This window comes from Artemia franciscana, unplaced genomic scaffold, assembly GCF_032884065.1.
Source record: "Artemia franciscana unplaced genomic scaffold, ASM3288406v1 PGA_scaffold_55, whole genome shotgun sequence".
Lineage (NCBI taxonomy): Eukaryota > Metazoa > Arthropoda > Branchiopoda > Anostraca > Artemiidae > Artemia > Artemia franciscana.
In genome coordinates this window covers 141751-156336 of record NW_027062695.1, presented here as the reverse complement: position 1 = coordinate 156336, position 14586 = coordinate 141751, and the positions used below count along the sequence as shown (strand labels likewise).

Sequence of the window (14586 nt, the reverse complement as noted above, 5' to 3'; positions counted from 1 at the left end):
CACTATCATATTTTTCTTTATTTTAAGTCATTTGGTGGTAAATCGGGAATTTCAATTGAATTAAGAAATACTGGAGTAAATTCAATTTCATATTTTTCTTTATTTTTAAAGAATCGTAACAGTTATACGATTTGTATTTTCCTGTGGGGCGATCGACAATTCTTGAATTTATTTTGCTATCCTATTTGTTGATTGAACCTAAAATGAGTCGACCCTTCATTAAACTAGAACTTTTCCTAGATATGGATTCTCCAAGGACTTCCTTATACAATGGTAGGCATTTTTTCTACAGACAAAATTTTTGTCACGTTGTTTTACAACCATTTCATTTGGTGGGAAACGCTGATTAGCATTCAGCGTAAGCACAGTGCATGCTTTCTTACATGCGGGAGGGTTGAACCGTCTCTGATTGACACTATATGGCACAGTAAAAAAGGGCTTTACGTTTGGATGCTGTTGTACCATTGGAGCAGCAAATTGATTTGCATCATCCGTCACTTTGTGCATTTTCGGATATTTTTCGGCATAGACGTTTGTGCCTCCCAATATTTTTTTTCAAGAGATTTGTTGTATTACCAGAGATTCCATAATTTAAAGTATGTGCAAACCGTTCCTTAACAGCTTCATTGGAGTCTAAAAAGAACATTTTGTCATGTGAAGGTGCCTTAATTTCACATTTAGTAATTTCTGATGACAGCTGCTTTAGAACTAAATATATTACGACTATTTATGGTTTGATCATAGTTTAAGTGGAATGAAATTATAGCCAAAACTGAGTCAAAGTTTCGACTAGCTTCTGAAACTGTTCAGAGAGCAAGTGACGTCCTGAAAAAAGACAAACTAATTCATTTGGAAATAGTGGAGGTGAGATTGCAATCCGACCTTGTAAGAAGCAATCTCCAAATGAATTATCTTTGTTCGCTACTATTTCCACAGAAAAATGGATAGCTCCACAAAAAAAAAGCAACATTGAAGGGTCCCAGTGACTTATATGTAACACTTACTGAGCTTATGGCACATTTGGACGTATGGACTGGGTTTTGTGTTACGCGTTGTTGGTGTCGAAGATAACGAAGTCGCTGTTCTTCTAACCGCGTGTATTTGCAAATCATTTTCATTTTTAATCCGTATTCAGATCTATACCGCATTTTTCTAATGACTGCCCTTGGGCTATGTTGATGGTAATTGCTAATCGACTATTCCCTGTGTCCCCGTCGTCATTTATATATCCCCCATGTGCCCTTCCGGCGTCCCCATTGTAGTTGTGTCCCTGTGTCCCGGTCGTCATATAATTGTCCATGGGAAAACAATCCGTATTCATATCTATATCGCATTTTTCTAATGATTGCCCGTGGGCTTTGTTGATGGTAATTGATAATCGAATATTCCCTGTGTCCCCGTCGTCATTTATGTATCCCCCATGTGCCCTTCCGGCGTCCCCGTTGTAGTTGTGTCCCTGTGTCCCTGTGCCGAAGCTCCTTCGTTTCGGTTGTCGTAAACGTACGCCAAAAAAGAATGCAAGGTATAGGAAATTACACAGGGAATATAATGGCACGTAAATAATACGGCGCGTAACGGCCTACTCCCGCGGGGGGGATAGGGGGGGGGGGTGCGAAGTGCCCCCACCAATTAAGTGCTGGTGTGGCTCGAAGCGCCACACCAACAGCTAGTAATATCATATAAAGACACTTTTTGTTACTACATGACCTTATTGTGAAAACCCAAATTAAGACTCTACACGAATTTCCCCCAACTTCTAAACTATTTAGATCATTTTCTTAGGCCAGAGTTTCCCAGGATATTGGAGTATTCAAGCAAGCCCGATTACTAGCAATGATTTCTACAAAGCTTCAAACCCTTGGTTTTCTTTTTTAAGGTTTTGAATTGATGTTATCCCTTGGTAAAATATATAGAAGTATTTTTCCAGTTACCAAGTTTTTGCTCTTTACACAATTCAGTTTCTTTTAATGCATAATTTTTTGAAAGAAATTTTATCATTGAATCAAGTCCAATTTCCAACAGCAATTTCTACTAAGCTTCAAAGTTTTTTTTTCGAGGTTTTTGACCTGTTGTAATCAATTGCCAAATTATATACAATTCTGTTGCAATTACCAGTTGTTTGCTATTTAAGGAGTTTAATGTGTTTCTGTGCATACAAATTTTAAATTTTTTCACATATATGCTTGAGTGTGTGTATCACATATATTTGTTTCAATTTTATTGAAAGTCATTTTCTTTCTTCTTAGATATCTCACTTCGAATGACAGAGTCCACTGACTATCATGAACTTATTTATATGTGGAAACAATGGCGAGCTGTAGCAGGAAAACCAATCAAAGATCATTATACAGAATTTGTTAACTTGAGTAACAAGGCTGCCGTTGCCCAAGGTATGATCTATAATTATTTCTGAAAGTATATCTTAGGCTGTTCCGGATAGAATTACAGGTTGTTAAAAATTTCGTTATGAAGACTTCTTTTTAGGTTTCTAAGCTTACCAACATTTTCTTTATAGAGTACCAAGTGAATATGTAAATTCTGGCAAAATACCACCAGTTATTTTACAGGCTGGGATTACACGCAAGTTTTTAGCAATAATATATATATATATATATATATATATATATATATATATATATATATATATATATATATATATATATATATATATATATATATATATATATATATATATATATATATATATATATATATATATATATATATATATGCGAAGCGCCCCCAACAGCTAATATATATATATATATATATATATATATATATATATATATATATATATATATATATATATAGCTAACAGCTAATATATATATATATATATATATATATATATATATATATATAGCTAACAGCTAATATATATATATATATATATATATATATATATATATATATATATATATATATATATGCGAAGCGCCCCCAACAGCTAGTATATATATATATATATATATATATATATATATATATATATATATATATATATATATATATATATATATATATATATATATATATATATATATATATATATATATATATATATATATAATGTTTCTAAGCTTGCCAACATTTTCTTTATAGAGTACCAAGTGAATATGCAAATTCTGGCAAAACGCTACCAGTTACTTTACAGACTGGGATTACACGCAAGTTTTTAGCAATAATATATATATATCATGAAAAGAGAAATCACCAATGCTACAGCACAAAAAAAAAAAAAAAAAAAAAAAAAAAAAAAAAAAAAAAAAAAAAAAAAAAAAAGAGACAGAAGGAGAAAAGGAAGACTGTTTTCCTAAATTAGTGATTAATATAGACCAGCACTTGAATGAGGCCTTAACCCTACTCATCCATACAATCACATAGGTCAAACAGCATAGCCACACACAATCAACCATAAAGAATAATCCATGGACAGGCAGTCATGTCGTCAATAAGTATAAGTCGTCATTTACCAAACAATAGAAAAAATAATATAGACAAATAATTCAGAGGCAACACCCAACATAAGGGCTCATCAGGAGAATACACTGGCCTATATAGGGTTTCGCCACTCTAAATTCTCTACCCAGCACAGTGTTGTGGCTACCACAGAATATCCATGGCATCCCCGCGTCAGGTATCACCCCCAAAATACATGCCTATGAAAAAAAACAGCAAATGTAAAACAACCAAGTAAAACCAAAACAAGCTTATCCTGTTAATATATCCCTCCCTTTAGCAACAATAGGTAAACTAAATATTATAAATTTACCAAATCACAAATATTAACACATTACAAAAAACCTGAATGAACTAAACAATTATATAATTCATCTTTACCATGTGGCTAATTTTTTAAAAATTCCGCTCAAATAGAAACACAATTCAAAATAAATGGCGCTGTGACAACATTTCTCGAACCTCCAAATTAGTTAAAAATTTCTTTAAGTATTTCTAGATAATTCTTTTGATATTTATTTAAAAGTTCGTTATAATGAAAACTAAATTTTTTAAATTGGCAAGTTAATTTATTTGCAGAAAAACCTCTTGATATCAATTTTTGGCTTAAGATTTTACATCTATTTTTAAAATCAATATAATTACTACAAATCCTTGCATAACGAAGTAACTGTGAGAAAAACGCTGAATATGTGATATTTGAGTGTATATTACTTTCAGGGAATGGGAAACTAATCACTTCAAAATCAAAATCATCCGTTTTATTATACATTTTAAAACTTAATTTATTATTATCACAAATATTAATATTTAAATCTAAGAAATGATCTTCATGACCAGCGCCATGACTAGGCTCAAGAATAAGCTCTGATGGATATATATTTTTAGAAATATCAATGAAATCCTTACAATTTAAGACCAAAATATCATCTAAATATCTTTTATTATTTGACAAAGCATGTTTTAAATTAATTGGATTATTCTTATCCATCATATATTTATATTCTAGTTGACTTAAAAACAAGTCAGCTATAAATGGGCTGGCATTCCCCCCCATGGGAATTCCCATAATTTGCTTGTACAAATCACCCCCAAATCTTATATAAGTATTGTATAAAACAAATTCCAATAACTCAAAAATCATATCCAAGCTGTAACATCTCAAGTTAACTGTAGTATTAAAGCAGTTTGTCCATATGGCTTTTTTATTATAACTGTCTATTTTTAAGAACCTTTTACTAGATAAGAGGAAAGATTTCTTTATAACAGTTTTTAAATTATCTAACACTAAATTGAGTGATAAATTAGTATACATTGTCGCAAAATCGAAAGACTCAATTCTTTTAGCTGAAACCATTGTTAAAGAATCTATCACCTGCAGTGAATTATTAACACTCCAATATGGATTAAAATTCGAAAATTTTTTAATACCAGAACAATAGGTTTTAAGTTTATTTACAATTTCCTTTAAAATTAAAGAGAGGTCAGTAGCAGCAATGCGGGTTGGACATTTAGCTGCTCCAGCAATAAACCGTGGTTTAGGGGGATTCTTATGAAATTTTACAGTCCAATATAGGAAAGGGAACTTTTTATCATTGTCATTTATTTTAATATTAAAATTTTTAAAAAGTATTTCTTCAGTCTATATATATATATATATATATATATATATATATATATATATATATATATATATATATATATATATATATATATATATATGCGAAGCGCCCCCATCAGCTAGTATATATATATATATATATATATATATATATATATATATATATATATATATATATATATATATATATATATATATATATATATGTATATATATATATATATATATATATATATATATATATATATATATATATATATATATATATATATATATATATATATATATATATATATATATATATATATATATATATATATATATATATATATATATATATGTATATATCTGTTTGTGTGTGTGTTTATATATATATATATATATATATATATATATATATATATATATATATATATATATATATATATAGATAATTATATATGTTTCACCGAGGCGAAACTCTAAAATCAAGACAGTTCTGAAGAAATTAAGGACAGTATCTAAAAATCCAGATTAATACATACAAATCATAATCAGACCATAGAAATCCACACGAATTCATAAAAATCAAGAACAAGCCGAAAAAATTGAGGCCAACCTCTACAAATCAAAACCAGTCAACCGTAAAAATCAAGACTAAGTCACAGATATCAAGATCAATCCGAAGAAATATAGAGATCAATATGTAGAAATCCAGAAAATTTCTTAGAAATCATGACCAAGCTCCAAGAAATCCCGAAAAATTCCTGGACAAAACTGTAGAAATCAAGGCCAACCTCTAATAATCAAGACCAATCCGTAGACATCAAGGGCTCAATATGTGGAAATCTAGAGTAACCCCAGGGAAATCATTATCAATGCTCATGAATCCAGATAAACTCACAAGAATCAAGACATTAACATGTAGCAGAACAATCGTTAGAAATCAAGGCAAAAAAATAGAGATCTACACCAAACCACACAAATTAAGACCCAATTGTAAAAATCACAACTAGTTCATGGAAATCCAGATCAAATTGTAAAAAAATCAAAGTTAGTATCTAAAAATCAAAACGAATACAAAGAAATCATCCGAGTCGAATTAATTCGAATTAAGTCGAGTTAATAAAAATCAAGATCAAACTCTAAAAACCAAGACCAAACTCTAAATCAAGACAATTCCGAAGAAATCAAAGACAATATCTAAAAATCTAGATTAATACATACAAATCATAATCAGACCCTAAAAATCCAAACGAATTCCTAAAAATCAAGAACAAACTTAAGAAATCGAGGCCATCCTCTTAAAATCAAAACCACTCAATCCTAAAATCAAGAACAAGTCACAGACATCAAGATCAATCATAAGAAATCAAGAGATCAATATGTAGAAATCCAGAAAATTCCTTAGAAATCATGATCTGCTCATAGATCAACCTCTAAATTATGATCAATTCGAGGAAATCAAGAGATGACTATTTAGAAATCCCGACCAAACCATAGAAATACAGACCAACTATAGAAATCCTGTCCAACCCATAGAAACCAAGACCAACCTCCATGTATCAATACATAGAAATTTAGAACAGCCTAGGAGAAATAATAACAAATACACAGAAATCTGGATGAGTTCTTTGAAATCATAAGCAATGCCTAGAAATCATCTTTATGTCTTCGGATTGGTCTTGATGTTTGGAGATTCGCCTTGATTTCTTGAGTTTGGTCTTGACTTTTATAAATTTTGTAGGATTTCTAGGGTCTGGTCATGACTTGTACAATTAGATCTTGATTTTTAGATGTTGACCTTGATTTTTTGGATTACTCTTGATTTTTAGAGGTTGACCATTATTTCTAGAGTTTGGTCTTGGTTCTTACGGTTTGGTTTGGATTTATATGCGCTGTTCAAGATTTCTCAGGATTTTTCTCGATTTCAACATGTCGATCTCTTGATTTCCACGGCTTGATCTTGATTTCTATGGTTTGGTCTGGATTTCTGCGGTTTGGTCTTGATTTATAGGGTTTGGTAAGGAATTTTGCATATTGATCTCTTAATTTATTCGAGTTGGTCATAATTTTTAGAGGGTCACCTTGATTACCACAGCTGAGTCTTGATTTTTATGGTTTTGGAGCGAATTAGGGTTGCCCTTGATCTTTGAATTCGTCTGAATTTTTATGCATTGGTTATGATGTCTATAAATCCCCTTGAACTTATAAACATTGGTTATGCTTTCAATGGAATTTTTCTGGATTTGTAAGGGCTGGTATTGATTTCTACATTTTATGTTGATATCTTTGGTTTGATCAGGATTTCTGGGGTTTACGCCCAATATTTATAAATTGTGTGGATACATTGCATATGATGTCTGTGAATTCCTTCAAATTTATATGTATTGGTTATGAATTCAATGGAATGGTCTTGATTCATGGAGTTTGGTGTTGATTTCCCTAAGGTCACTTGGATTTTTATGTATTGGTGCTGATTTCTAAGAATTGTTCTGGATCTCTACATATCGACCTCCTAGTTTCTGAGGATGAGTCTTGGTTTCAATGGTTTGGTTCGGTTTAGATTTCTATGGTTTGTTCTGAAATTCAACATATTGATTTCAACCGGATATCCTTGGGCTGGTCATAATTTTTTAAGTTTGACCTTGATTTCTACTGTTTAGTCTTATTTTCAGGTTTCGTGTGTATTTCTGTGCACTGGTCAGGATTTCTAAGGATTTTTCTGGATTTCTATATATTCAAATTTTGATTCCATTGTATTAATCTTGATATCAATAGTTTGGTCTGGATTTGTAAGGTTGGCCGTGATTGTTATGAATTCATCTCTTTTTCCATGACTTCTATGTTATGACTTCTATGTATTCTTCTGCATTTCTACATATTAAACTCTTGATTTCCTCAGATTGGTCTTGATTTTTAGAGGGTATCCAAGAGTTTTAGAGTTTGGTCTTGATTTTATGAATTTGTCGCAATTTTCTATGTATAGGTTTTGATTTTTAAAGGTTGGCCATGATTTTTAATGTTTGGTCTTGATTTCTTCGGTTTGGTCATGACTGCTATGTATCAGTCTCGATTCCTAAGGTTTGGTCTTGATCTCTAGAGTTGTTCTTGATTTTTATGTATTTGGTAATGATTTGTAAGGATTGTTCTGAATTTATACATATTTATCTTTTGATTTTTGCAACTTCCTCTGTATTTCTACTGTTTGATCTGGATTTCTATGCATTGGTATCTTGATTTCTATATTTTCTTCTGGGTATCTATGATTGGTTTTTATTTTTACATATTCAGCTCTTGATTTCTTCGAGTCGGACATAATTTTCAGAGGTTGACCTCGATTTCTACCGTTTAGCCTTGATTTTTATGGTTTGATGTGGATTTTTATGCGCTAGACAGGATTTTTAAGGATTGTTATATAGTTCTACATTTTGATCTCTTGATTTCTTCGTATTGGTTTTGATTTCTATGGTTTGCTCGGGATATCTAGGGTTGGCCCTGATTCTTATTCATTTGGCTGGATTTCTATGCATTGGATATAATTTCTATGAATCTCCCTGGATTTCTATGTATTGGTCATAATATCTACGGGTTTTCTTGGATTTATATGGACCGGTCTTGATTTCGATAGTTTTGTCTTGATTTTTATGGTGTGTTTCTGATTTCTATTAATTGGTCTTGATATCTAAGGAATGTTCTGGATTTTTACATATCGATCTCTTGATTAATTCGGATTGGTCTTGATGTTTATGGTTGGTCTGAATTCTTGCAGCTTCCTCTGATTTTTATAAGCTCATGTGGATTTCCATGCATTGGTTATGATTTCTATGTACAGGTGTTGATTTTGGGGGAAGCCCTTGATTTCAAGAGTTTGGTCATGATGTCTATGATTTTGTCTGGATTTCTACGGCTTGATCTTAATGTCTTTGGTTTGGTCCTGGTATTTGAAAGTTTTTGGGAAGGGAAAATACTTATTCAAGAAAAAGTTTCTTTTTAACAATAAAGGAAGATTAAAAAACACTGAAATAAGCAGAATTGCCAATGCCAAGGAACATCCCAAACTAATAATGAGATGGCACATTCTCTCTGTTCAAGTAAAAACAATGATCATTTTCTGTCTATAAATTTTTTTGGTGGTAAAAAAGGTCGAAGTACCCTTATATGTGATAATGTGCACCAGTCGGTGTCATTAGGCTAGTAGATAGTTCCATGCTGGCCATAATTACTATAAGTCATCAGAAGAAATGTTATTGGGCAATATTTCATTAAGTTTCAACAATTGATTTTATTGTAAACAGATGATTTTTCAGGAAAATGCCCCATAGATATATTAAGTATAAAAATAGTTGCCAGAAGGTTTCGTGTGTCAGTTATTGAGTGTTAGAGGCTAAAGATTGCCATGGGACATCACAATCTAATAATAAAAAGGCAAGTTGCTGTTCAAATAAAAATAATGATCATTTTTAAGTGAATAAATTTATGTTTGAGAAAAAATGAAATAAAAACCCTTAAGTGTGATATTGTGCCCCCAAGAGGATATCATTGGAGGTGGTCCATTGTACCACATTGGCCTCAATTGCCAGGAGTCATCAGAGGAAATGTTAATGGAGATCTTTCGTTAAGTTCAGACAATCAATTCTAGTGTAAAGAAATAGTTTTGCACGAAAAGTCCGAAAAATACCATTTTTGTGATAATGCCGGCTAGAGGGTGCCTTGTATCAGCCATTCACTGTCACAGTCTAGGAATGGACATGGAACGTCGCAATCTAACAATGAAAATAACATTTTTTTACTCTTCAAGCAAAGAAATTGTCGTTTTTTAGTTTATTTTCTTAGAGAAAGGTTGAAAAACCCTCAGGTGTGAAAATTTGTCTCCTAGACGGTGACATTGGGTTGGTACATTGTGCCACGCTGTCTTCAATTTGCTTGGAACCTTCAGAAGAAACACTCGTGGGAATTTTTTCATTAAGTTTAAACGATTGATTCTAGTGGAATCGAATATTTTTGTGTGTGAAATATTTCATATGTGTGATAATGCCTGCTTGAAGGTGCCGTTTGTCAGCCATTCAGTGTCACAGGCTACATATTGCCATGGAACATACTAATATAGCAATGAAATTGCAAGTTTCCGCTGCTCAGATAAAAACAACGATTTTCTTTTAGTTTATAGATTTATTTTGAGAGAAAATGATTGAAAAACCCTTATGTGTGATAATATACCCAAAGAGGGTGTCTTCGGGGGTAGTGAATTGTGCCATGCTGGCCTCATTTGCTAGGAATGATCTGAAGAAACGATGATGGGTGTTTTTCATTAAGTTTAAACGATTGATTCCAGTGTAAACGAATATTTTTGCAGGAAAATTTCCGAAAATGCCTGCTACAGGGTGCTTTGTGTTAGCCATTCTTCGGCACATGGAAGAAGAAAACAGTCTCTCAAACCATATAAAGTACTTGAAAAATATACAAGAATTATCTATTAAACAAAAAATTTTAGCTTTTTAATGAGCGTCAAGTAATGACTTTGATGTTTGAATATCAAAGAGAATGTGCAACCAATGTTTAAAAGTGTGGTTTTGTTTCTTCAAGATTGTCTCTTGTGTATGTGCTAAATTCAGTGTAGTGAAGGGGAAAAAGAAGAAAAAGTACGATCATATATGAAGGTGCACCATTTTCTAGCCATTATGGTAATCTCGCTTTTCTTATAATTTGATAGCAATTTCTAGTTCCAATAGATTAAAAGACTATTACTAAGAAAAATGCACTTAGAGCAACCCAGAGTATTATCTTATTACAGTCTTTAAAGCATTACTTAAAGTGCAGTTGCATACACAATTTAAGCCATTACTAGTAATCTATTTTCTCCTCTGCACGTCATTTATTGCGGCCATATTGGGAGATGCAATTCATTTAATCATTCTATTATGCGCGAAAAGGGGGTTTTCCTTGCGTGCAACAGATTATCATGTAAAATGTATTAGCCGAATCAAAATTTTAGAAAGACCTTCATAGTCCAGATGGCCAAGGCACAGTTTCATTGACGGAGATCCCTTTTGTATCCTAATGTTGGCAAAAAAGCTTTGGAACATAAAGGTTCCCTGAAAAGAACATCTTGAAAGAAAATAAAATCTCAAAAAGAAAAAAACACCGTTAAAGAAAATTAAATCTCTTAAATTATTATGTAACATCCCCTGTATACATCATCATTGCATAACACCCACGTGTGCACTGTTATTATGTAACGTAGATTATCATGTAAAATGTATTAGCCGAATTAAAGTTTAAGAAATACTTTCATGATCACGATATTCAAGGCACAGTTCCATTAAGAGGAGTCACTTTCTAATCCTGTCGTGGACAAAAAAGCTTTTGAATATGAAAGTTCCCTGAAAAAACATCTTGAAAGAAAATAAATATCAAAAAGAAAAAAAACACCTTGAAAGGAAAAAAAACACCATTGAAGAAAAAATCTCAAAGTATTATGAAACATCCCAAGTTTAAATTGTCATTACATAACACCTACGTTCGCAATGTTATTACGTAACACCCAGCGTGTGTCCCTATCAGCTACGACCGGGAATTCTCCGCTTGACTATCGGACTCTAACAAGTCCTATTACGTAACAGTCAAAAGTAAACAGAACCCAATGCGTGATAAGCGCCTGCTAGGTGGAATTTCACGCTAAGGCCCCCGGGCGAATTGGATGCTAGGGTTCTCCGGTTAAAACGGAAGCTAATGCCCCCGGTAGTTAGGTTTGGGGGGGGATTGCTGAAAAAAGTTGCTAAGGTCCGCTTGGACCTGCTCACTAGACCCTCCAGTTGAATTTGTTTATAGGTCTCCCTGTGAAATTGGACGCTAAGGCCCTGGAGGTTAGGCTTGGAGACCGTTGGGATTGGATGCTAGGGGGCCTGGTGAAATTGTTCACTTGGGTGGTGCATCTTGAAGGTTCCCCACCAGTGGATCCCTTAAGGTTCTTTTAAGAATAAAAGGAACTATTATGTAAAAAACAAAACTAAATAGTCCCTATTACGTAACAGACATCTGCATCGCTTAGAAAACATTCCCTATGATGTAACATTCTATTGTGTCTTGAAAAACTTTTAAAAAAGAGTCCGGACTGGTATTCCAAGGGATATGGGCCTTGTATGAAGCCTTATGCTGTCACTACTAAAATCTTCTTTTTGTAACTTTTGTATTTGATTTTTGTTCGTTTTTCATTGCCAAAACTTTTTATTGGCTTATATAATGAATTTTTTTCCAGTTTTTTATTTTTCTTCTGCGGAAATTAAGATATTGAATTCCAATTTAATCATTCTAATTAGTGGTTTTTAATTTATTTCAAAACCTTCCTCAAAATTCCATGAAAGTTTCAACTAAATGCCATTAGACATGCCAAACCCTATTCACAACCTAGACGGATATAGTATCCTTAGTTTGACATCTCCCTCAGCATTCCCTCAAGGCTTAAGCGCTGCTCAACATGCCCAAACAGGGTATACAGTTTCAGCTTTATGCCCTCAGTGGTTCTTGAGATATTACTGATGTGCCCTTTCGGCAATCAGGCTGCAAATGTATGTTTTGATTTTGTTCAACATCCCCATCAACATTCTCTGAAAGTAGTCACAAGTAGCTGTAGTACCAATTGCAAGCAGTTGAAGTCACAGTCACAAGTTGTCATAGTTGGAAGTAGTTTTTGTTGCAGTCGCAACAAGTCATTTTTATAGCCGTAGCAGTAGTAGTAGTAGTAGTAGAAGCCCTGGAAAATTCAAGTTAATAACCTTTCCCGTTCCTAACGTATTGCAGATACACCTTTTTGATAACTTCTATTCTGATAGTTCATTTGGATTTAGCTCACATACTCCTCAACATTACCCGAAATTTCACTTCAATACCCCAAGTCTTTTCAGACATACTGAGGATTAAAAATTTCATCCTTTACCATTGATATATCCTACATGTTAAAAAGGATAGATTTAATAATTTGTAATTCTTGCCCTGGGGGCTATGAGGGCATGGCATACTCAGAGGATTAACTCTTAGACCTCGTGAATTATTTTGAATAAAATGGCCTTTGAATATTTCTATTATCGTAAAGGGAGGGGGTATCTAAAAAGGCAAGAGGATGGGTGGGTAGTTTGCTCTCTGTTCCTTTTTCAACTTCCCTCTCAATATGATTTTTAAGTAAGAACTTAATACCCTTAGGCATTTCTTAGATACTGCTATAGTATTCTTCTTACAGTCTCCTACATATAGGTTTTGATTATGCCTGGGATCTCCTTAAGCATTTTCTAAGAGTTTTAACTTAATACCCTTAGCCTTTTTGGAAACTTGGGATAAGCTACGCCTCCCTTTCCCAAAAACCACCCATATGCATAAGCAATTGGACACTCTTATAGCGTAAAACACTTGTCCCAGGGGCTGTGAGGGATTTGTTTTGATTTTGTTCAACATCCCCATCAACATTCTCTGAAAGTGGTCACAGGTAGCTGTAGTACCAATTGCAAGCATTTGAGGTCACAGTCACAAGTTGTCATAGTTGGAAGTAGTCTTTGTTACAGTCAAAACAAGTCATTTTACAGCCGTAGCAGTAGTAGTAGTAGTAGTAGTGGTAGTAGTAGTAACCCTGGAAAATTCAAGTTAATACCCTTTCCCGTTCCTAACGTATTGCAGATACACATTTTTGATAACTTCTATGCTGATAGTTCATTTGGATTTAGCTCACATACTCCCCAACATTACCCGAAATTTCACTTCAATACCCCAAGACTTTTCAGACATACTGAGGATCAAAAATTTCATCCTTCTCCATTGATATATCCTACATGTTAAAAAGGATAGATAGAATAATTTATAATCCTTGCCCTGGGGGCTATGAGGGGATGGCATCCTCAGAGCCATAACTATTAGACCTTGTGACTATTTTGAATAGAATGGCTTTTGAATATTTCTATTATCGTAAAGGGAGGGGGTATCTAAAAAGGCAAGAGAAGGAGTGGGTAGTTTGCTCTCTGTTCCTTTTTCAACTTCCCTCTCAATATGATTTTTTAAGAAATAACTTAGCACCCTTAGACATTTCTTAAATACTGCTATAGTATTCTTCTTACAGTCCTCCTACATATAGTTGGTTTTGATTATGCCTGGGATCTCCTGAAGCATTTTCTAAAAGTTTCAACTTAATACCCTTAGCCTTTTTGGAAACTTGGGATAAGCCACGCCCCCCTTTCCCAAAAACCACCCATATGCATAAACAATAGGACACTCTTATAGTGTAAAACCCTTGTCCCAGGGGCTGTGAGGGGTTTGTCATTCCTGCAGGCATAGTTATTTGACTTTTTGACTATTTTTAACAAAATGGCTATTTCAAAATTCTGACCCGATGTCTTTGGGGAGATTGCATGAAGAGGAACTAATCATCCTCCTACCTGTTTTTGCCACTTTCCTCAACATGCCCTAAAAGTTTAAAGTTATTGCCCTCAGCCGTCTTCAAGGTTTTGCAGATATGTCTTTTTGATACACCTGATGCACCT

The 14586-nt window shown here is 33.2% G+C and overlaps 1 protein-coding gene across 2 annotated transcripts in view; it reads left to right on the top strand.

Annotated features, from left to right (window-relative positions):
* LOC136042000 (angiotensin-converting enzyme-like) overlaps positions 1 to 14586 on the top strand; it is a 165409-nt gene that overhangs the window by 30551 nt on the left and 120272 nt on the right. For both annotated transcript variants that reach the window (XM_065726831.1, XM_065726832.1), the window contains exon 5: positions 2247 to 2390. In XM_065726831.1, the coding sequence (XP_065582903.1) occupies positions 2247 to 2390 (144 nt within the window). The remainder of the gene's footprint in view (positions 1 to 2246; positions 2391 to 14586) is intronic.